Source organism: Trematosphaeria pertusa, assembly GCF_010094035.1.
Source record: "Trematosphaeria pertusa strain CBS 122368 unplaced genomic scaffold BU26scaffold_22, whole genome shotgun sequence".
Taxonomy (NCBI): Eukaryota; Fungi; Ascomycota; class Dothideomycetes; order Pleosporales; family Trematosphaeriaceae; genus Trematosphaeria; species Trematosphaeria pertusa.
The window spans coordinates 474,580-493,885 of NW_022987233.1; the positions used below are offsets into that span (position 1 = coordinate 474,580).

General features: G+C 51.9%; 10 protein-coding genes across 10 annotated transcripts; 5 read left to right on the plus strand and 5 right to left on the minus strand.

The window, feature by feature from the left end:
- Positions 1-1,498: 1,498 nt before the first annotated feature.
- BU26DRAFT_535204 (uncharacterized protein) lies at positions 1,499-3,142 on the plus strand (the record flags this gene model as incomplete). The annotated part of the gene is made up of 5 exons (XM_033831256.1): positions 1,499-1,537; positions 1,611-1,707; positions 1,874-2,218; positions 2,271-2,276; positions 2,325-3,142. 5 exons carry the CDS (start codon positions 1,499-1,501, stop codon positions 3,140-3,142), a joined length of 1,305 nt encoding a protein of 434 aa, XP_033676824.1.
- Positions 3,143-3,852: 710 nt separating this feature from the next.
- BU26DRAFT_524962 (uncharacterized protein) lies at positions 3,853-4,437 on the minus strand. The gene is made up of 2 exons (XM_033830392.1): positions 4,273-4,437; positions 3,853-4,210 (listed from the first exon to the last, which is right to left on the minus strand). The coding sequence occupies exon 2, from the start codon at positions 4,195-4,197 to the stop codon at positions 3,880-3,882; it is 318 nt and encodes a 105-aa protein (XP_033676825.1). The 5' UTR covers positions 4,198-4,210; positions 4,273-4,437; the 3' UTR covers positions 3,853-3,879.
- A 755-nt stretch (positions 4,438-5,192) lies between these two features.
- On the minus strand, positions 5,193-6,532 carry BU26DRAFT_468595 (uncharacterized protein). Its single transcript, XM_033825293.1, has 2 exons — positions 6,444-6,532; positions 5,193-6,398 (listed from the first exon to the last, which is right to left on the minus strand). The coding sequence occupies exon 2, from the start codon at positions 6,312-6,314 to the stop codon at positions 5,433-5,435; it is 882 nt and encodes a 293-aa protein (XP_033676826.1). The 5' UTR covers positions 6,315-6,398; positions 6,444-6,532; the 3' UTR covers positions 5,193-5,432.
- A 723-nt stretch (positions 6,533-7,255) lies between these two features.
- Positions 7,256-8,391, plus strand: BU26DRAFT_524963 (uncharacterized protein). The gene is made up of 3 exons (XM_033830393.1): positions 7,256-7,693; positions 7,744-7,872; positions 7,919-8,391. The coding sequence occupies exons 1-3, from the start codon at positions 7,411-7,413 to the stop codon at positions 7,990-7,992; spliced, it is 486 nt and encodes a 161-aa protein (XP_033676827.1). The 5' UTR covers positions 7,256-7,410; the 3' UTR covers positions 7,993-8,391.
- On the minus strand, positions 8,084-8,785 carry BU26DRAFT_170918 (DOC family protein). Its single transcript, XM_033820272.1, has one exon. It carries the CDS (start codon positions 8,661-8,663, stop codon positions 8,211-8,213), a length of 453 nt encoding a protein of 150 aa, XP_033676828.1. The 5' UTR covers positions 8,664-8,785; the 3' UTR covers positions 8,084-8,210.
- A 739-nt stretch (positions 8,786-9,524) lies between these two features.
- BU26DRAFT_401220 (uncharacterized protein) lies at positions 9,525-9,701 on the plus strand (the record flags this gene model as incomplete). The annotated part of the gene is made up of 1 exon (XM_033822804.1): positions 9,525-9,701. A coding segment is annotated over one exon (177 nt), but the record flags the coding sequence as incomplete, so codon positions are not given.
- Positions 9,702-10,407: 706 nt separating this feature from the next.
- Positions 10,408-12,166, plus strand: BU26DRAFT_468602 (uncharacterized protein). The gene is made up of 3 exons (XM_033825294.1): positions 10,408-10,466; positions 10,574-11,208; positions 11,258-12,166. The coding sequence occupies exons 2-3, from the start codon at positions 10,575-10,577 to the stop codon at positions 11,995-11,997; spliced, it is 1,374 nt and encodes a 457-aa protein (XP_033676830.1). The 5' UTR covers positions 10,408-10,466; position 10,574; the 3' UTR covers positions 11,998-12,166.
- Positions 12,167-12,267: 101 nt separating this feature from the next.
- BU26DRAFT_170936 (kinase-like protein) lies at positions 12,268-13,800 on the minus strand. The gene is made up of 2 exons (XM_033820273.1): positions 13,472-13,800; positions 12,268-13,421 (listed from the first exon to the last, which is right to left on the minus strand). The coding sequence occupies exon 2, from the start codon at positions 13,405-13,407 to the stop codon at positions 12,643-12,645; it is 765 nt and encodes a 254-aa protein (XP_033676831.1). The 5' UTR covers positions 13,408-13,421; positions 13,472-13,800; the 3' UTR covers positions 12,268-12,642.
- Positions 13,801-14,436: 636 nt separating this feature from the next.
- Positions 14,437-15,644, minus strand: BU26DRAFT_511227 (uncharacterized protein; the record flags this gene model as incomplete). Its single annotated transcript, XM_033827278.1, has 4 exons — positions 14,437-14,781; positions 14,837-14,932; positions 14,975-15,326; positions 15,379-15,644. The coding sequence occupies 4 exons, from the start codon at positions 15,642-15,644 to the stop codon at positions 14,437-14,439; spliced, it is 1,059 nt and encodes a 352-aa protein (XP_033676832.1).
- Positions 15,645-16,503: 859 nt separating this feature from the next.
- On the plus strand, positions 16,504-18,684 carry BU26DRAFT_535210 (C6 zinc finger domain-containing protein; the record flags this gene model as incomplete). The annotated part of the gene is made up of 2 exons (XM_033831257.1): positions 16,504-16,599; positions 16,657-18,684. The coding sequence occupies 2 exons, from the start codon at positions 16,504-16,506 to the stop codon at positions 18,682-18,684; spliced, it is 2,124 nt and encodes a 707-aa protein (XP_033676833.1).
- Positions 18,685-19,306: the final 622 nt, after the last annotated feature.

A 19,306-nucleotide genomic window follows, 5' to 3' on the forward strand; every position in this document is an offset into this window, starting at 1 on the left:
GGAGGGTTTCTAGGACACGACATGAGTTAGAAGCTGAAGCTTGATGACGGAGAGAACAGGAACACCTACTAACACTTGTTATGATCTGTCTATTAGCTCACAATAGCACGACTTCTCTCAAGAGATGGTAGCTTCTTAGAGCGGGAGGTATAAGACGGCATCTCAGGCAGCAGCAGGCAGCAGCAGACAGCAGCAGGCAGCAGCGGGGCACTTGACAGCGTTCATTGGTATCGATTGTGGGATCGACCCGGCTTGGCACTAAGCCTGGGATCGTCCGTCGCGCCTCGTCGCCATGCACAAGCGACCAGCGATAATTAGTACCCACCGACCTAACAACATTCTCGAGCAGCAAACAATCGAGTCCTCAGACACCCCTCTACTCTCTACTCTCGCTCCGCATGCTCAGCAACTAGCCTGGCTGCGACTCTAGCAGCATCTGGTGCCCGCACACTTCTCCCCCGACGTTCAACTCCGCCGTCCTCTGCGGATGGCTCGTTGATTAGCCAGCCTCGCCCCGCCCGCCTCGTCCGTCTCGAAAACGACTCCCGCAGCTCATTCCCACGGGCGCTACAACCCAAGCGATTCCACCGCTCTAGTCTGCTCATACAAATATGGATTGTCACTCGCCACGGCGGACGGAAGCTCGGCGCAGGGAGAACGACGTCTTATCGGACGAGGGCTCGAGCGAGGAGTGGGCGAACTGGCCTGCATAGTCGGGCTGGCCGGCGCCGGCGGACTCTGCGCATAGGGAGCATTATTGAGAGCAAGCGCGTCATCCGGTCGCGAGGGTTCCCGGTGGGTCTGTGGGTGCTGCCGTCGCGGTGTCGGATTCATGGCGGACGATCAGCGACGCTCTGACGACAGTAACAGCACCAGTCGTTACCCAGTTTCACCGGTACGATGTTCCGCTCGGGCAAGCCGCCAAATAAACTACGAAGAATCAGAGCTTCGCCGCGAATCTCCTCAGGCCTTTTCGGTGTGTGCATTCTAAACGGGCGCCAAGAGGGCCTACCTTAACCGATATACCAACGGAGCGGAAAATATATTTTTCCGAAGTCTTCGCCGCCGCATCGAGTTTCACATTCGGAAGTCATCAAAGCTCTCAACAACGCATTGCGATGAAAACCACCTCCCGTATTTTCAACCCACTTAGATTGAGCTCCACACTCAAGGCGGTTCAGAGAAACGAACTCTGGCACTATCAGCGACGGCGCCTTCGCCGCGCGATGAGTACCTTGGCAATGCCCGTCCTTCGAAAGCAAAAAGACGATGGTTCGGGCAAGCTACAGGTTTTATTCCGAGGTACAGGAATGTTCTTGCTCAGCTCGTACCACAGAGGAAGAAATACTAGAAGAAGAGCTCTACAGATACACTCGATACCGGTGGCTGTAGGTGCAGACCATTTCCATTTGACCAAGCGAATTAACAACGTCCAGATGCAACGAACCCGAAAACCTTGCGGCGCGTTATCGCAAATTCAACATCTCTGCTCTCCTTGATGCCACCGTCAATGCCGTTGGCAACGGAGCTAGATCTTGTAAGATGCAATGCCAAGTCCGATCCCGAAGCTTCAGAAGAATGTAATCTAACTAGCTTTCGCAGGTGTTAAGCTATTGAAATGCACAGAAGGCCAATACAACAAGGCGTTTATCACGACTATGGATAATGGAGTGGAAGTTTTGGCAAGACTTCCTAATCCTAATGCTGGTCCAGCTTTCTACACGACCGCCTCTGAAGTGGCTACACGACATTTTGTACGTGATCCATTACACCTGGTATGCAGAAGTGCTGACGTCTATGGATCAGCTCCGCACCGTCTTAAATTTGCCCATTTCGCGCGTATGCACGTATTCTGCGGACCCACTTAACCTAGTTGGTGCCGAGTACATCATTGAGGAGAAGGCAGAGGGCGTGCCGCTAGAGAGCCTTTGGTATCAGTGGCAAACAGAATCACGACTCAACCTTGTGACTCAGCTCCTTGACTTCGAAACGGAGCTGACGTCGCTTTCATTTCGGAGACACGGCTGCATCTACTACAAGAAGGATTTGGAAATGAAAGGTCTTCCGGCGTATGATCTAGAAGCCAAGCCTCTACTATGTGGCGGCCGTGCGAACGAGCCCGATCCTGCGCTGCTAGAGGATTTTGCGCTTGGTCCGTTAACCGAAGCAAGATTGTGGGAAGACGATAGAGCTACGATGGTATTGGATCGAGGTCCATGTAAGTTATATGTGACACCACTTTGAGCCGAGTATTCTGCTGACCTAAGAAGGGAGCAGTCCGTTGTCCTACATGGCAGCCATGGGAATTAACGAGACACAATGAGCGAACGCGTACGCAAGGCCCCGAATAAATCCTCGCCGATCTCTTGAGGAGCCAGAATCTCCTGACGAGTACATTTCACTGTTGGATCGATACCTTCAACACGTGCCCCATCTGTCTCCACCCCCTTTGCGAACATCGCTCTCGCATCCAGACCTTCACCTCGATAACATATTCGTTGACCCAGACACGAAGAAAATAACTTGCATCATTGATTGGCAGTCAGCCTCGGTATCTGAGCCATTCTTCCAGCACAGTATTCCACGTTTGCTGCTTCCAGTCGGATCGAGAACCACTCATGGCCAATTGGACGCTGCGCCAGAAGAGGGCGACGTAGGAAAATATCCAAACAAGACTGCAGATCTGCTCAGCCATTATCAACGCCTCACCAAACTTAAGAATGGGCAACGGTGGACTGCAATGAATGTACACAATCGCTCCCTTTTAGCCGAGCTCCTCTCTTCGCTCTGCGGCGCCTGGAACAGGGATGACGTGTTTTCCTTCCGTCACGTCTTGATACACATAGCCGCTCGATGGGAAGAAATTGGACCATCGACGACACATTGTCCCATACTATTTACGGAGAAGGAACTGGAGCTTCACAGTAGTGAATTGGAGCTTATAGAGGGCCTCGGAGAAGTCCTGCACCAACTTCAAACCGATAACCTGATTCCACTGGGCGGCATGGTCCTTCGAGAAAATTACGACCGGGCTTTAAGTATCAACAATGCCGTCAGGGAGATGTTTGTTAATATGGCTGAATCTGAGTCGCAGAAAGTTTTGTACTCACGAGTATGGCCATACCAAGACCAAGATTCGTGAATACAGGGGTTTAGTTGTTATAGTGTGTTTCTGCCATCGCCACAATTGTCTGATACACTTCGCAATAGCATAATGATCGCAAGTTCAGGACTGCGCGAACCGTAACCGAAGTTCTAAATGGTTTCGCTATGATATGCGAAAATTATCGGAAAATGTGTGCCCCTCCTTCTAATGTTGCTGGCTCAAGCAAATAGGATTCGCATCATACACTGCCAAATTAAAGTCTAGGGTGCTTGCTCGTGTAGGTTATATATATCAAAGCAGTTTGCAATTCAAGTCTACGTGTACTAACGGTTTGCCCGTAGTAGGCCTTGTCCTGCCTGAGAAACGTGTAATGAATAACGAATATGAAAGAATGATGGCTCATACGGGCGTTTATACGAGGGAAACGTGTGAACATGCCCCCGTAGTACTTGGACCACCACCCAAACAATTTCAAATTCCTCCAATCCCAGCTCTAGTACCACTCATACGCTCCATCAGCCTTGATGCGATAGTATCTACGATGTTCTTGGCTATACGTCCACTCCCCGTCCGATGTAGCTGCGGGTGCCTGCCACCATTCGGTAGTTCCATCACTTTTCGTGCGGTAATATCGGCCATATTGCTCGCTCCAAATCCACCCTGATTGTGAAGATGTATATCCCGTTGCACCTGCCGTGGCTGCTCCGATTGCAGCCGTAGTTGCAGCTTCACCGCCACCCGCGCCTTCCCCTTCAATAGCGCGTGCAACAGCCTCAGCATCGAAGTAGCTTCCCAAACCAAACCTGATCTTGTCCCCAATTATCTGGTGAGTCCCTTTGTGGCCACCGGTCCTCCCTCTGATGAAATTCTTGACGGCATTGTTTTGTGCTTCGCTGTTGGCTTGAATGATCCTGGTCGCCATGTCGGGGTTTTTGGGTGTTTCTGTGCACATCAAAACGGAGATCTTGGGTCTTGACGGCCGTTACTGAAGTCGTAGAGTCCGACAACACCAGGTTCTTGAGTGTCTGTGGGTTCTCTCGAACCTTTTGGGCTAGCGCTTCAAGGACGCCCCTGGGAATTTTTGAAGACATGATTCCCGATCAACTTCTCTGGGTTAAATATCTGACAAATTTCGACATTTGATGCTACTTGTTGGGAGTACTTACGATCAAGGTTAAAAGGGGGTTGGTAAATTGTATGGTATGAGCTTCGGACTGAGTATTACTGGTGTGAACTTCGATATTGGACAACGGCAAACGTTTAGATAAGAGTCCCCCAATGAGCCGTAGCAGAGCTATATACAGAGAAACTAAGGCAGCAGGATAGCTAGCCTTGTTCTCTGTAGCCAATGAACTCTCCGCGGCGACGAGAAAATTCTTACGCGCCATCACCGCGATACACTGATCAGTATTTGACGCATGGTGAGACGAAACGAATAAGACCAGACGATCGAACCTAATGTTGCGGCACAGCGCCGCTTAGGCTAATTCTGGGGTAGAGAACTCTGCTTTCAGCCAATCCGGGTGCGTATATATACAGGAGCAACGCAGACACCTCCTCAGGGTATACGTGTATATAGCCCCATTGGATAGGAATGGCAGGGTTGCCGGATCTTGGTTAGGCTATTCTGCTTATAGATCTTGGCGGCAGTACATGACTGCAGGCTGCAACGAACGGTATTCCTAAACCGATCTGGACGGGCCATTCTACCACTTAAGCTCTACCTCCGCATTGTTGCCTGCGTGGAGGTTTCTCAATGGAGATCAGCTGGAATGGGCGAGCGATAAGTGCCGGGCCTGTGAACCTGCACAAACTTGCAGACCCAACCAGATGTGGCATGTTCTTCCTATGGCTGAAGGACGATTTCCAGCAAGCTACGGCTGAGTTCCCGGCGATTTCCCACAAAGCCAAGAAGGAATTTTCCCTTGCTGTTACCTGCGTCGAAACTCCTCATATAGACTACACGGGTGAGCTATAGGGTGCAGGCATGTGGGACTTAACATTGCGAAGCATCTGCGTGTCTGATTCATAGATGCACATATTTCCACCAGTGAATGCACGAATGACACCAAGATGGGTTTGGCAGCAAAAAGATAGGTGTTCGCTTTTTGCGAGCGGTGCATCAACTCGCAAAGCCATAGCCCAGGTCTTATCGTTCGGCGCAGGACTGCCCGTCCTAGCTAATCAGAGCCACTCATTTTGCTCTGAGCCCCATTATCTAGACGTACAGTCGAGCATTCTGTTGGAGCTTCCGAGGTGAATAGGGCTCAGCGGAGATTGCATGATGCGCGGGCGGCACTGCTATTGGTGGATTGAGTCATAGTACCTAATCAGCAGGAGCGACGTCGCTGGACGCGCCCATCCAGCTGGCATTGGCCAAGGCAGTCGCCTGGGTCTCCCACACAGGCCGCACGAGGTGCATAAATTTACCCCCAAAGTCTTCCAATAGCAGCTCAAACTCCTGCTCGCTGAGATCGTCATTGTCGTTGTCCTCGGACGACCCAATTGAGTCTGGGAATGTACCGCGACTCCAACTCCGTGCAAATTTCCCGACCGCGTCAATCGCATTCTGGCTTTTCGGGCGGATATTTTTCGCGACAAGGTAGAAAGACGACTTTTCGGCATGAAACTTCTTAGGTTTGAATAGTTGTATGTCCGAAAATTTGCTGAACAGCTGAAGCAGAGAGAATGTACGCCACTTGTGTGACTTGTGAAGAAGAGCTATTATCGTTCCTCCGGGTCGAACTCTGTTCAGGGCGAGCACAAGCTGGGAGTTGAACAGACGTGATTGCTCGCACATCTTCCTGTATTCGGCTAGGTTCTGCGTCCGCAATGCCTGTCCATCGCAGATTACAAGGTCGTAGGAATGCTCCGAGTATGGCCACATCGCGAGTAATTTTTGCTCCTCTGGATGCTCTTTTGGGATACTCTGGACTCCGAGTTCGGCAGCGAACATTGTTACGTCGGCGAATGTGACGTGCACATGGTCGTTCCGGCTGCCAAAAGGTAGGACTACCTGATGACCTCCCTCTTTTACAGGCAGCGTAATGGCGTCCGCATGTCCGTCTGGGAACCTCTCGAGGAAGTATGCTACAAATCCACCGGGCGCCATACATAGGTCTAGAACCTTCGGCTTGTCGTTCGCCAAAGCATATGCGCCAGTTTCGTGGTCCATTTCCCTCGCAATGGTACGCATCATGTCGAACATCCGTCGTTTGGCTTTCTTGTTCAAAGAAATAGCTCTAGACTGGCGTTCCTGGAAGTGAGCATTTCCACCTGGTGCACTCCAGCCCTGCTGATTGTTAGTGGTGATGCTGTGAATAGAAAATGACTGTACCTTGTCTCGCAAAGAGCACAGCCTTTGGTACGACTCATCCTTGAGCAGGAAATCTTTGAATCGCCGAAATAGGGGTGAGCCATCCGCAGAGTCTGCACTGTCCATGGTGTATGAGCTCACCGACAGGAATCTGTGGGATGAGGTGGGCGAGTTTCCGGACCGTAATCTTAAGGCTTTAGCGGCTGGTTCGGCATCAGGTGAGAGAGGGGTAATCATGCTTTTAGGAACATGTGGTCGGTTACGATTGGTAGACGCTCGCCTATGTGGTTACACAGCTGCATCTAGCGCAGTATCCCTTCACCAAATGGCGACATTGGAGGGAAATCCGTTTTGCGCGCCCAGCCGCAGCCAAGACAATGCACTCAGACACAGCCACGCTACCAGTGTGCAACGCACTCTACCCTAGATGAGAGTAATCGTCTTTGCGCCGTCTTTTGTTTACGCTAGAGCTGCGCAGGGAAGTAAAGCTACCCGTCTCGCATGATGACGCGTCGCGGGGTCGCTTCATGGAGCTATGTCTGCGGGCGATTTTGGTGCAGTCAGGGGCCAGAGTGGTGATACGGTGAGTGCTGGATTAGGAGGAGCGCAGCTGGTCTTGGATTGAATCGAGGGAGCACGAGGAAAGGGACAATGCAGCCATAACGGCGAGACTATTCGAAAGGAGCTGTTAATACGTATTTAACGGTCTTGCCACCGCTTGTACAGAGCGTAGCTGACCCGCTGCGGCGGGTATTTGTGAGGATGTGTTGTTGGCCAGCCTTTATCTCAATGTTGGGATCGAGGTAAGGTGGTGTTCCTGTGGCGTGCCCTATCGCTAGGGCCACAGATCATTTCGCGAGAACGGCAAAACATTTCTCCGGTCGGACCAACGAACGTTTACGTGCAATTCCTTGTTCATCTCCGGACAACCCCACCACTGACCTTCTACTCTTCGCCACACAACTGCTCTATGCATCCTATCTCATTCATGCCTACGCGGTGGATACGGCCAAGCATCTCCACTCTTGGAAAACATTTCTTGCGACGCAGCTTTTACAGCAAAACTGCAGAATTCGTCACCCGTGATCCTCAGGGACGGCCATGTCAACGCCAAGTCGATATTCGAGTCGGCGATGAGCATGAAGCATACGTGCTTGTGCCGACAGATGTTGGTGATGCTATAAAAGCAGCTTGCAAGCACAACGGGTCTTCATTTCCCCAAGACAAGCAGTCCTTGGAATTCAACCACGATAGAAGAGACTTCACTTGCGGTATGTAATCCCAATGCCACACTCGTTACCCTCGCTAAAGCCTTGCCCAGAATCGGCTCCATATCTACGACTTTCAATCTATCATCAGCTCCCTCGCAGGTCAGATGCCAAAACCAGCTCCGCCACACTATATCTCTTTGGTGTCACACATACGATCGCTTTGGACGGGACGTTTGATGGTAAGTATCCATATATAGAGTTTTATGGTTGCTTACTTTTCTCCAGCTTGGTTTACGGAGCAGTCTCTGGCAAGTTGGCATGAACTAAAGCCTACGTTAGACAAACTCAAAGACATGTAACTCTGTACAAGGTCTATTTACTAGGCGATCACACAATGGCGTACCAACGCCCACAATGGAACTAAGGAGAGGGCTCAAATATTTTTCAGTACTCAGTACCTTCATTTCGATAAGCCATAATGTCCGGAATCCACTCCTCAATCGCTTCTCAGTACTCAATAGCTTCATTTCGATAATCCATAATGTCCGGAGTCCACTCCTCAATCGCTTCTCGCTTCTCAGCACTCAATAGCTTCATTTCGATAAGCTATAATGTCCGGAGTCCACTCCTCAATCGCAGTTGCGATCGAGGCATAGAATTTGCCTAATTCTTCTGCCGACATCTTGTTTTCCACAACCTTAACATGAGCATCTTCAAGTGCTATGTTGTTCTGCTCGTGAAGTGGGAGTCGCTGGAGCCGGTATCCATTCATTTTTAAGAACCTATCAGCCGCGACAAGAGCTATCCTTTTGTTGCCGTCCGGAAACGCATGATTTTTCATGATCTTCGTGGCCAGTTCCCCTGCCAGTACAAAAAGATCTTGTTGGCCACCATAGTGTTTGATGTTCATCGGCGATGTGATTGCTGACTCTAACAGTGCCGGTTGCGACGGAGAGGTGTTGGCTATGTACGTTGTATAGAGTCGTTGGACCTGGTTTGCGCTAAGGAAGCGGTAGGTCTTCGAAGCCATTGTTTTGGAGGACCGAGCGACCGAGCGACCGAGCGCGGCAGCAAGATTTAGAGTTGGGTCAGGCTCGGGAGCATCAGGTACATCGGCTTCGGAAGGCGTTGCCTTGCGATATTCTCCCGCCACGGCGAGAGACGGTTCGTATTCGTGTACGCAAGCTAGGGCGATTGACGTCGCTTGGTTTGTGGTGTCTGAGAACGGGCTGTGGTCGCGCTTTCGGAGAGGCGGGTGAGGCGAGGCTGCCTGGTCAGTGAGCTATCCGCAGATAGCAGCGGAGTTGAACGTGGTGAAGGGGTTTGCGGAGTCCAGAGTCTGCTAGAATCGCAGCTAGACAAGGTGCTGGACATGCGGAGGGAAAGTGAAGAGTGTGGTGAGGGGTGGACACTTGTGTTTGTCGTTTGAGGTGTTGTTGCGCCGGCGTTTGCAGTCCGGTCAACAACATTTCCCGAAAAATGCTAAGTGGCACGCTCTCGCAACCCACGAATCCAACCGCATGTTTTTGTTTCCTATCTTGCAGATTAGCGTAATAACCGCCTCCTTGTGCTCCGCCACGTTTGCTAAAGAACTGTTCTGCTTTAGTAATACTGCGATACAATACAAGCGCATGCCCTCCTCTCAGCGCGACCTCCAACACGTCCTGGAGCTTCCGACCCCCGTCAGCAATGGGTCGGTCTCCTGAGGGCGGGGGACAAGGCCACACACCGCCTCACCTCCGAACAGCGTGACGCCGCCGCTGAGAAGCAACTCCCGCACATGCCCAAAGTCGATAGGGAGAGCGAGCTCTTTATGCGCAATCCACATCCGAATATCACAAGGACATTAGTTCTAGAGCTGGGCACCTACATTTCCTCGGACGGGGTGGTCATCGTGGATTGGGAATTTTCTGGGTGGTATCCAAGCTATTGGGAGTTTGCAACCGCCATGTCCGCTAGTGGTCGGTGGGATGATGATTGGCACGAGTGGGTGAGAGAAATATTATCGGACTGGTACCTCAACGAATACGTATGGATACAGATATTGCGTCAAGAGCTCTGGTCTTAAGCGACTCCAAAGGGGGTAGGGTTTCAATGCAATTATGGCAACATTTCAGACTTTAGCGAACTAGCTGCGAGTGGGAAAAGCTTACCGGCAGTATGATGTACTGTACATAATGATGATTGTGATATTATAATTTCATGGGAAGGATCCGCACTGTGGGAGGTGACTGCATATTTTGGGTGGTGAACGGTAGTGCTATAAGGTGTTTGGACTATTGCATAGGTATGGCCAACGTTTTAACCTCCACCTGGCAAGCCGTCTTCTTCTCGCGCGCTTGTGTAGAGGAGGGCGCTAGAAGCAGCACGAAGGAGCAGCGGGTTCGCGTAGAGGACGGCGGCGGTTTCGAGGATGAAATGGCAGCAGTCATGCGTACAGAGAGTGTCGACGCAGTCTATCGTATGCTCGGAGCCGCTCGTATCTCGTCGCACGCGTTCAGGGTTGCAGGCGGGTGCTAGATAGAGAGCGCGTGTTGCTGGACGTCGCAGGGCTGCTAGCATAGGAGGATAGATATAACGCGAAATATACGCAAGAATAACAGGAGGCGCGGTGCTAGCAAGGGGGAAAAAAAGTGTAGACTGTAATCTAGAGAGGAGCGGTGTTCTGAGATTCCGTGGCTGAAGAAATCCTCTGAAGGCTGCAAGATTGCACAGCCACTTGTGGGGCTCACCGTGAACGGACAAGGTCCATCACACCCACCACCCTCCTATTACTCAGCCCACTTGAGGATTCACACGCATAGGTCCAGCGGCACAAGGCACAGAACTGAGTGTATGTAACCTCTCATCTCATCTTCTAATGCACACGCATTTGTTCCTGGCCTCTACGTATACGCCTCGGTTCATTCTAACAGCAAAACATGCTAACCCCCCTTCTAGCATGGACTGGGATGAGATAGCAGAGCGTAAGCACCTCGTGCAATGCTATGGCTGGGCCAGGTTATTCGTATCACGGAGGTCTGACATTCCCGGTTGGGTCTCTTCTTTCCGGTCAGGAAACCTATCGAGCGAAATAGTTGAAGAGTTTTCTGGCTCCTTCAACCGGAGCTGCCATATCCGCTTTTGCGATGGCGTAGAATGGCTTGCACGTTTTACTATGCCTGGTAAAGTAATGGACGGGGATGAAAAGCTCCGTCGCGAGGTCGCAGCTATGCGCCTCGTCCGAGAAAAAACTAGCATCCCAGTACCTAAAGTTCATTCGTGGGGACTATCAAAGGAAAATAGGCTAGGACTGGGACCATTCATTATCATGGACTTCGTCCGAGGCGGCAAATCCCTCCATCACCTTTGGCGACAAAGTCCTGATGAGGCGGTATTAAGCTCGAACGTTAGCGAAGCGGATCTCCGCACGATATACAGCCAGATCGCCGGATTCTACCTCGAGCTTTCGAAATTGGAGTTCCCCCACGTTGGATCTCTATGCATTCGAGATGACCAGAGTATACACACAGACTTGGGGCCGCTCACGCTAAAGATGCAAGAAATTGAAGCCCATGGGGGAGTTAAAGTTGGGGGTGAGTAGATTCTACCTACATTTTTATAAGTACTAACGAAGATGTCGAGGCAATCGCTCAACAACATTTCCATCCGCAAGGGACTACTTCGAGTACGTTGCTGAGCAAGACCTAGAGCAACTGTATAAGCAGCCCAACTCAGTCGACAATGCCAACGACGCTCGAGCCAAGTACAAGTTCCGCCATCAGTTCAACACTCTTATTCCACGCTTTGTGAACGAGGAGTACCACGGAATGTCGCCAAGGCTGTTATGCGATGATTTCCGATACGGGAATTTAATCGTTAATAACGCGAAGGACCTGAAAATACTCGCGGTTATAGACTGGGAGTGGGCATATGCAGCGCCGTATCAGATGTTCTGCTCAGCACCGCGCTGGCTTCTTATCACGAAGCCAACTGAGTGGCCTACACCAAATGGTGAAGAATTCGAGCGATACAAAGCTTGCTTAGATCTCTTTCTCGATGAACTTCAGCAGCAAGAGGGGGATAGCGACAACTTGGCAATTGGGAGCGACAGACAGCGCCCGAGGAAACTATCGGCACAAATGCGCAGATCTCTGACGGACGGCACGTTCTGGTTCCACGAGTTGATGTACGATTGTTTCACAAATGCCGAGAATACGGCTTGGAAGGCTGTCTGCAGTCTCCATCCTGATTTTGAAAGCATCCCAATTGCGGAAGAGGAACTGAAGGGGTTTGCGGAAAGGAAAACGAAGGAATTGGAGGCTTACAACGCGCAGTGGGGTACCATAAAGGCAGCTATTAAGAGACATGAAATGGCTAGCTAAACAACCGCGTGGAGGATACCTGGGAAGGCCAGGATCAATGCAGGCGTAGCTTTTGGGTGTGGAGTTCGGATCAAATAGGGCGGGAAAAGCGGTAAATGATTTTGCCATCATGATACGCCATAGAAATACCGGCTTGGCACAACCCGAGCACTTCTACCATTAATCAAGCACTGTAGATGCCACTGTATTCGAAGCAGGAGAGGACGGGAGGCTCATGGACTGCCTCCTGCCTCGCACAACTTACGGCTATGCTATATCGTAGCAGTTATGGTCGCTTTCCCGTCTGGTAAGAGTCGGTGGATTCTCAGCTGCTTCCTTTAGTCTGTGATAAACTTTGATCTACATTCTGATAAGCCCTTAGGGAGCCTAATCGAGTCTATTACCTCTGTTCTAAACCAAATCCTGAGGGCACGTATCGTCACTGTCGCGACGCGGTCCTTCTCCTCGAGCGGCATTTGGTTCTACCCAAAAAAGTGGTGATTGTCCTGTTTTCAAAAATGAGCGACTAAAGATAAGAATAGTAAGGCTGCCTCGATATATTGTCCATGACGCCTAGCTAATATGCCTAGTCGTACGCCGACATATAGGGAGGACACCACCTAAGTCAGCTGGACCCATGCTGCTAGAATAAGCATTGGAAAGATGCTAACTAAAGCATAGTGTGAGATCGGCAACAACTTCATCCGCAGAGCTATAAGTGCCATGCCAGCATTTTCTTATAACTTTGGCAACGGGAAGGTTCTCGACGTCTGGGAAGCGGTGGTGTTTGTAGTTATCCTCAACTATATTATCGGTTTCGTTTTCATAAGGCCGCGTAGTGGTCCATAGTTCAAAGATGGTTGATCCTAATGCAAACAATTCATTCGCAATGGAAGGATTCTCCTCGGCATCGCCCCATCGCTGAGATCGTTTTTCATAGCGAACTCCATGAGGCTTTCCATCGACTGAGGCGCCGCTAAAATCGCATACTTTAATGTCGTCGCCCTTTAGAAGAATATTGTGACAGCCAATGTCTCCTTGTATAACCCCCTTTTGGTGGAGGTACGCGATTCCTTCGGCAAGTTGATACGACCACTTTAAGGCCTGTTTGCGTGACGGAGTCTTCCCTTGCTCATAGAGTGCCCGCAGATGTTTGCGGATCGGGTCTCCGAATCTTTCTAGAAGAATGCCCCGTTGAATAGAAGAGAAGTATTGGCATATCCGAGGATGAGACCCTAAACGCTCGTATATAGATCTCTCGATGAGGAGCTCTTGAAGAGATTCGCGGGTAGCGGCGTCGTCGTTGTCCCATATAGGAGCGACCTTTACGGCGGTGTGCTCATCTAGAGCATATACAATGCCCGATACCCCAACCCCAAGCCAATCAAGACCCTTTGTTGAAAGGTTAGGGAGGCTAGGATCGTCATCCATGATATGCGCAGCGCCTACGTAAAGTCTTAATTAAATGTTGTTGAGAAATATAGGGGCACTTTACCTGAAGAAAACGTTGAACACCTCCAGGGTGGATAGCGACGTGTTTCTGCACCTGACGATTGTGGTGGACTTTTTGGCGGGGTGCTGGCGGGGTGCTGGCGCGGCAATGGTATAAGGTGGTGGCCCCGTGGCCCGGTGGCACCAGATCAGGTGTGACTCGAGCTCGCGCAGGAGCAGCTCAGTTCCCTGCACGAGGAGAGAAAGTGCTCGTGGCCAAATTGGGGTGTGAGAGACGTGGTCAGATTGGGGTGTGAGAAGACGTCGTTAGAAGGACGAATCCTGCGGTGTTACTTATAGCTGAATAAGCCGCCTTGGCACCCGCAGTTGCAACCCGATTAGCTCACCGCAACCACCAATCCCGCCTATTGGCACTTCTTCACTCTCCAATTGAGTGCTCGCGAGCCGTCTGCAGATCATAGCGGCTAAGAGTGTTACCACGCGCTTCTCGGTGCGTTCACTCTATTATACAATCAGGCCCGCTCGATCCACCCTTCCCTCATCTCCAAGCACAGCTCCGGCGCGGCACGGCTAATAAGCTCCCTCCCAGAAATACATAGTTCAACCGAAGGGCGTGCATGCCTTCATCAACAGGATCTTCGCCAGTTGATCGCTCCGGATTTGCGCGAAATGAGCCAGTGCTTTGGCAATATCGGCACAGGTCCCGGGATCTTCCATGGAACTTAAAGGCTCTCCGTCAATGAACTCCATAACGATATATCCGATGTTCCCGGACGTGAAAAATCGATACACGCGTGGAACGCGGGATTATTGTTTGATCGATCAAGGTGTATGCTCGTTTTTGGCTTTCCGACTCTTCTTTGGTGACCCCAACCCGCATTTCACAACAGCATCATTCGAAATTTTGACGACCGAATTTCCGCCTTCTATTTCGTTGAGAACGATTCGGTGGAGGTTCGAACGGGAACAATAGTTTGCCAGCTGCTTTTACTCCAACGAGCTCTTGGTTTACCCATCCTGGTAATCAGGATCAACCCCTGCCATGCGCTTCGCTGCCCTCTTCTCCTCCTCAGCGTACATTGCTTCGTCGGCAGAGGTAATCTCTTCTGAAGGAGTTTCTGACCGCTTCCTCTTCTTGATCCCAGGGGCGAGCGGATCCTTGCTGAGCGATCCCCTCTGGTGTATCTTGACTTCCGCTGCGGTAAGGTATTGGCAAAGCTGTTCGGTAGAAACGATCAATTCCGGATCTTGATCCCCAATCTCATCCTTCACCAGTTCTTCGTAGGCGAAATCGCTGAGGTGCAACCGCAAGCCTGGATGATCGGTAGGGTTTCCCTCCTCGTCACGGAAAGTCTATAGGAAGGTTAGGTGTCGTAGAGTAAGAAAGTCCATTGACACAGAAGCATACCTCATCTGCAGGCTCTTGCACCACGCGCAGCTCGTTCCCATCAGGAGTATTGAACACAGAGGTCCGCCACACTGACAAGGCCGCCTTGCGCGAACCCTTCTTGCCGTATTAAATGTCCAGGCCGACAACAGCTTGTACGTTCGCGTCTGAATCCAGAAGATAGTCTTCGGCTAGCCGGCCCAACCGCTTTCTCTTTTGCGAATATGCGACTTCAATTATGACGCCAGGGCATGCTGCGTCACGGTGCCAAAACGAGGCGTCTGGCTCGCACTTTGACCTTGTGCTACCCGGAGCGTCGTCAAATGGAAAGTATATTTCAGTCGAACGGGCTGGGCGAACTCTTTGTGCGAAGCGGGCCGCCCTGTCCGAGCCGCTACGAATTGTTTTCAGCTGACTTCGAATCGCGTCCTCAACCCCGTCAATGAAGAGCTCATGCAGTCCGGTCGGCATGCGAACGGTAAGCCGACGGCTTTCTACGTTGTAATCATACCTGTGTATCTCTGCCGTTAGCCAACCCCTCTATCGTGCTTTAGCACACGCACCGTATCTTGTCCTTTACGTATCCTGACAGCGCCTCGTCTCGATCAAGTTGGCGCTCTAGCTCATCGTATTCTCCCGGCGCAAGCTGGAACTCTGTCCACGGGCCTTGCTCGGTGTGCCTTCCAGCTCGTTTGGCTTTGAAAAGTGCGATAACCCGTCGGACTTGCCCGAAGGGCTTCTCGTCGATTGGCGGAGGCGTTAGAGGCGGATCTGCGAAGCTTGAAGGCGGTGTAATATGCTGGTGTGGTGGTAGATAGTTCTGCGACATAGGTATAGCTGTATGTTGCGCTGTATGGCGGAGTTGCTTTGATAGCCGTCGCGCAGACTGATGGCGCGCTGGTTGACTCAGCAACAACGCCACACCGCGACACTATTGCTGGGGCCAATGACGCGCATGTGGCTGGTGCGTCACATATAGGAAGTAGCGTCGCATTATACCGCATAGCGACGGCATTTCCTCGAGTGTAGCTGGCAGCTCCAGACCGCAACGTCTGGTTCAAGCAGCCAGGTACGAGATAGGGCATCCATGCAGTAATGCCTTGATCATGGTTGGCGCCGCGATATCGCGATGATGCAGCCACGAGGGCGGTCGGTTGGCACGCTAGGCCTATTTGGGTAACGGAATCCTGAGCGATGTTGGGAATGTTGGGAGCTCGGGACGGGGGGCTTCAGTATATTTGGGCTTTGCCTGTGTCCTTTGAATAATGCTGTGAGGGAACGGGGGCCTCAATCGACATGGGAAGACATGGAGGAACGTCGCGGCAGGCTGCTGGCTGCGCGTAGCTGTAGCATGCAAGAGTGGGAGCTTTTTCGAGCTTTGCTCGCTATCAGGTGCGCCAATCAGATGCGGCGCAAATCTAGATCGTTCGCCATGAACCCCTCCGAAGCTCGGCGTGAACGTTGGCCTGCCCTCACAACGCACCACCCAACACACGCATCGCTATCAGTTGCTTTTATCGTGGGCCCTGACACTATCGGTCCGGCTCCTATCGGCTCGTCGCAGCCTTGTCCTCCGCCCTCCATTTAGAAATGCCTGATCCGCAAGCAACGTCAACCATCACTAACTCTCCTCACTCCACCATCGCGCGAGCACCCCCGTTTGCTCCCCACAGCTGCTACTAAGAGACATGCCTCCGTTGGTCCAGGCGAAGGCTGCATCCAAAGATCTCAAAGCAAAGAAGACGAAGAGCAGGAATGGTTGCGGCCGATGCAAGCTCAAGAGGGTATGTGTTCCCACCCCCATTTCTGGTCGTGTGGATGCCCCGCTAACAGTGGCGAAGTTGAAATGCGACGAGACCACGCCCTCTTGCTTGCAGTGCAAGAAGAGAAACGTTCCTTGCCCTGGATATGAGAAGACGCTGAAATGGTCGACCAAGTATGAGGTCTTTCAGCCGACCGTCCAGTTCGGCTCGTCGCCGACGAATGCGTCGCCTAAACCCGACGTCATCTCCAAGACCCCTCAGGTGACCGAAGTCACATTACCCCCAGATGTCGAGCGGGGCTTCGAAGCTCTGGCTGCTGTGCTTCCTACCAGCAAGAAGCCTGCAGAGCCCGCCCGGGAGAATGCTTCTCGTCAGCCAACACCGCCGGCTGCTGCCATTGACACTCCTCCTGTCCTCCTCCAGACCTCGTCGTCGCCCGAGACCTTCGGGAGTGAGTCGTCTCCCCCAGAACCCGAACCCCTCCCCGAACCTTTTTTCCTTCAGGATCTCAATGCCTTTGATCCGTTGCTGTTGGATGGCCTCATCAACGCGATCGGAGACCAGAATGGCGACTTCACTTTCGACGCCTTGGAGGGCTTCGACATTGACCCTGGACCACTGGACGACATTGGCCTAGACCTGGACCAGGTGCAATTTCCTGAAGACGAAGAAGAAGAAGAAGAAGATGCTGCAGGCACAACGCTGGTGAGCCCTCGCCTGTCCCGGTCGCTCCTTCTTGACTTCTACCGCCTTCCCAACCCTTCCCCTTCTGTGAAGACAGTGGACGACGTCGAGTCCATTCTCATTCAGCACTATTTCAAGGACGTGTGCGCCTTGTTTTCTGCTTTCGATTCTGTTCTCAATCCCTTCAGGACTACCATCGGCCGTATATTCCAAGATACTCCGTCCGTCTACTATGCTATCCAGTCGATGGCAGCTGCCCACCTGGCCAACACCTTTCCTAATATGAGTGCCGTGGGCATGGAGCTTCAGCGCAAGGCTGTTGATAGCCTGCAGGAAGAGCTCCCGCTTGTGCAGAGTGGCCAAGCCAGCTGCACTAAGACGTTTCTCAGCATCATCCTGCTCGGTCTGTCAACGTGCTGGCACGAGAGCAGCGCTCTTGGCGAGGAGTTCCTGACCACGGCTCGGAGCCTGATCCTGCCCAAGCTCCTCAGCAGCTCCGAAGAGGAGGAAGTCCAACGCGAAACCCAGTTCTTCGAGGAGTCGCTCATCTACTGGGAGATGCTCATGGGTTTCGTCACCCAGGACTCCATGACCTTCGCTCCTTCTGGGTTGCGCAGCCGAGGAGCGTCTAAGGCCATTCCTGCTGCACGAAAGAAAGATGGGAAGATTGTGCCTCACCCATGGACGGGCATCGCCCCAACGATCCAGATCCTGTTCGCGGAAGTGGGCAGACTGGTCCGCAGGGAACGAATGCTCGATATGAACCCGACTGTCGATTTTCGCCGGCGACAGGAGAATCTCCTCAATGCTGCGACCTTGGAGGAAGACCTCCTCGCTGCGGAGTATCCCTTAGCAGAGGAGCTGGCTGATATCGGGGATGAGAGGACTCCCAAGCATGACTTCGTTGTCATTGCTGAGGCATATCGATGCGCTGGCCTCCTCGAGTTGTACCGCGTCTTCCCTTCAATCCTCCGCAAGCGTCTTGGAACAGACAACTTCACCTGGACTGACAGTCTTGATCTCGAATTCCCGACGCCGCGCTTTGAGACGCCGTATGAGGATACCGATACCAAGCTTTGGATCAACTCCCTCGCCATGCATATCCTGCAAGCGATTGAGTCACTTCCGTCTTCATCTGGAACTATCTGCATCCAACCAATCTTGCTCGTCACCGCAGCTTCTGAGCTCAAGTTCGTGTCATCGGTTGACTACTTTGACATCTATGCGAACGACGCCCGAGTACTGCAGGCGAGAGAGTTTGCTGTCAGGCGCATGCAGGAGTATTCCATGCGCCTGCCCGCTAAGCCTTTGCGCCAGATGATCGAGCTCGTGAAAGAGGTCTGGCGCCGGCAGGACAACGGACAGAATGCCTTCTGGATCGATGTCATGAACGAGATGGGATGGCACACTGTCATGGGTTAAGCCACGACTCGCCCTCTCTACCGACTGGACACCTCTGGGGTCCTCGTCGAAATGAGTGCTCACGTTCACGTACACGAACCAATTCGTCTGCGATTTCGGATGCCCGTATCAGCCCGACCTCTTTCCCTCCCTCCGTATCACGCCCTGGCCTTTCGGTGTATGGAGTTGTCAATTTGCCGATTCAATGTCTCGACAGCTTATCGGTCCTTTACTATCACGATCGACGACGACGGAAACGTACTCTTCGATCGCCACACCTTCATTCCGACTTACGGCCGCTTCGACAACCCTGTATTCCTCATTTATGTCTTTACGAGCTTTAATGCACGACCTTCAACACAATATCCTCTTCCGAGCTCAGCATCACCGGTGATGTTTGACATGCACATCCGCGTGCTACGACCGATACGAATCAAAAGCGAACATAGACCCAATTCCGATGCGATTTCCCTTGCGACACAATGTCTGCCTAGCGACCTCTTTCCCGATCGATACCCGCCGGCGACCTTTGTTTTCCCGGCTACATAGCCCAGCGACTATTCCGCCCTGATACCCTAATGACTGCGCTTTCCTATTATGTCATAGAACCTCTAAGCGTCCTTACAGATATAGACAGCAGCGA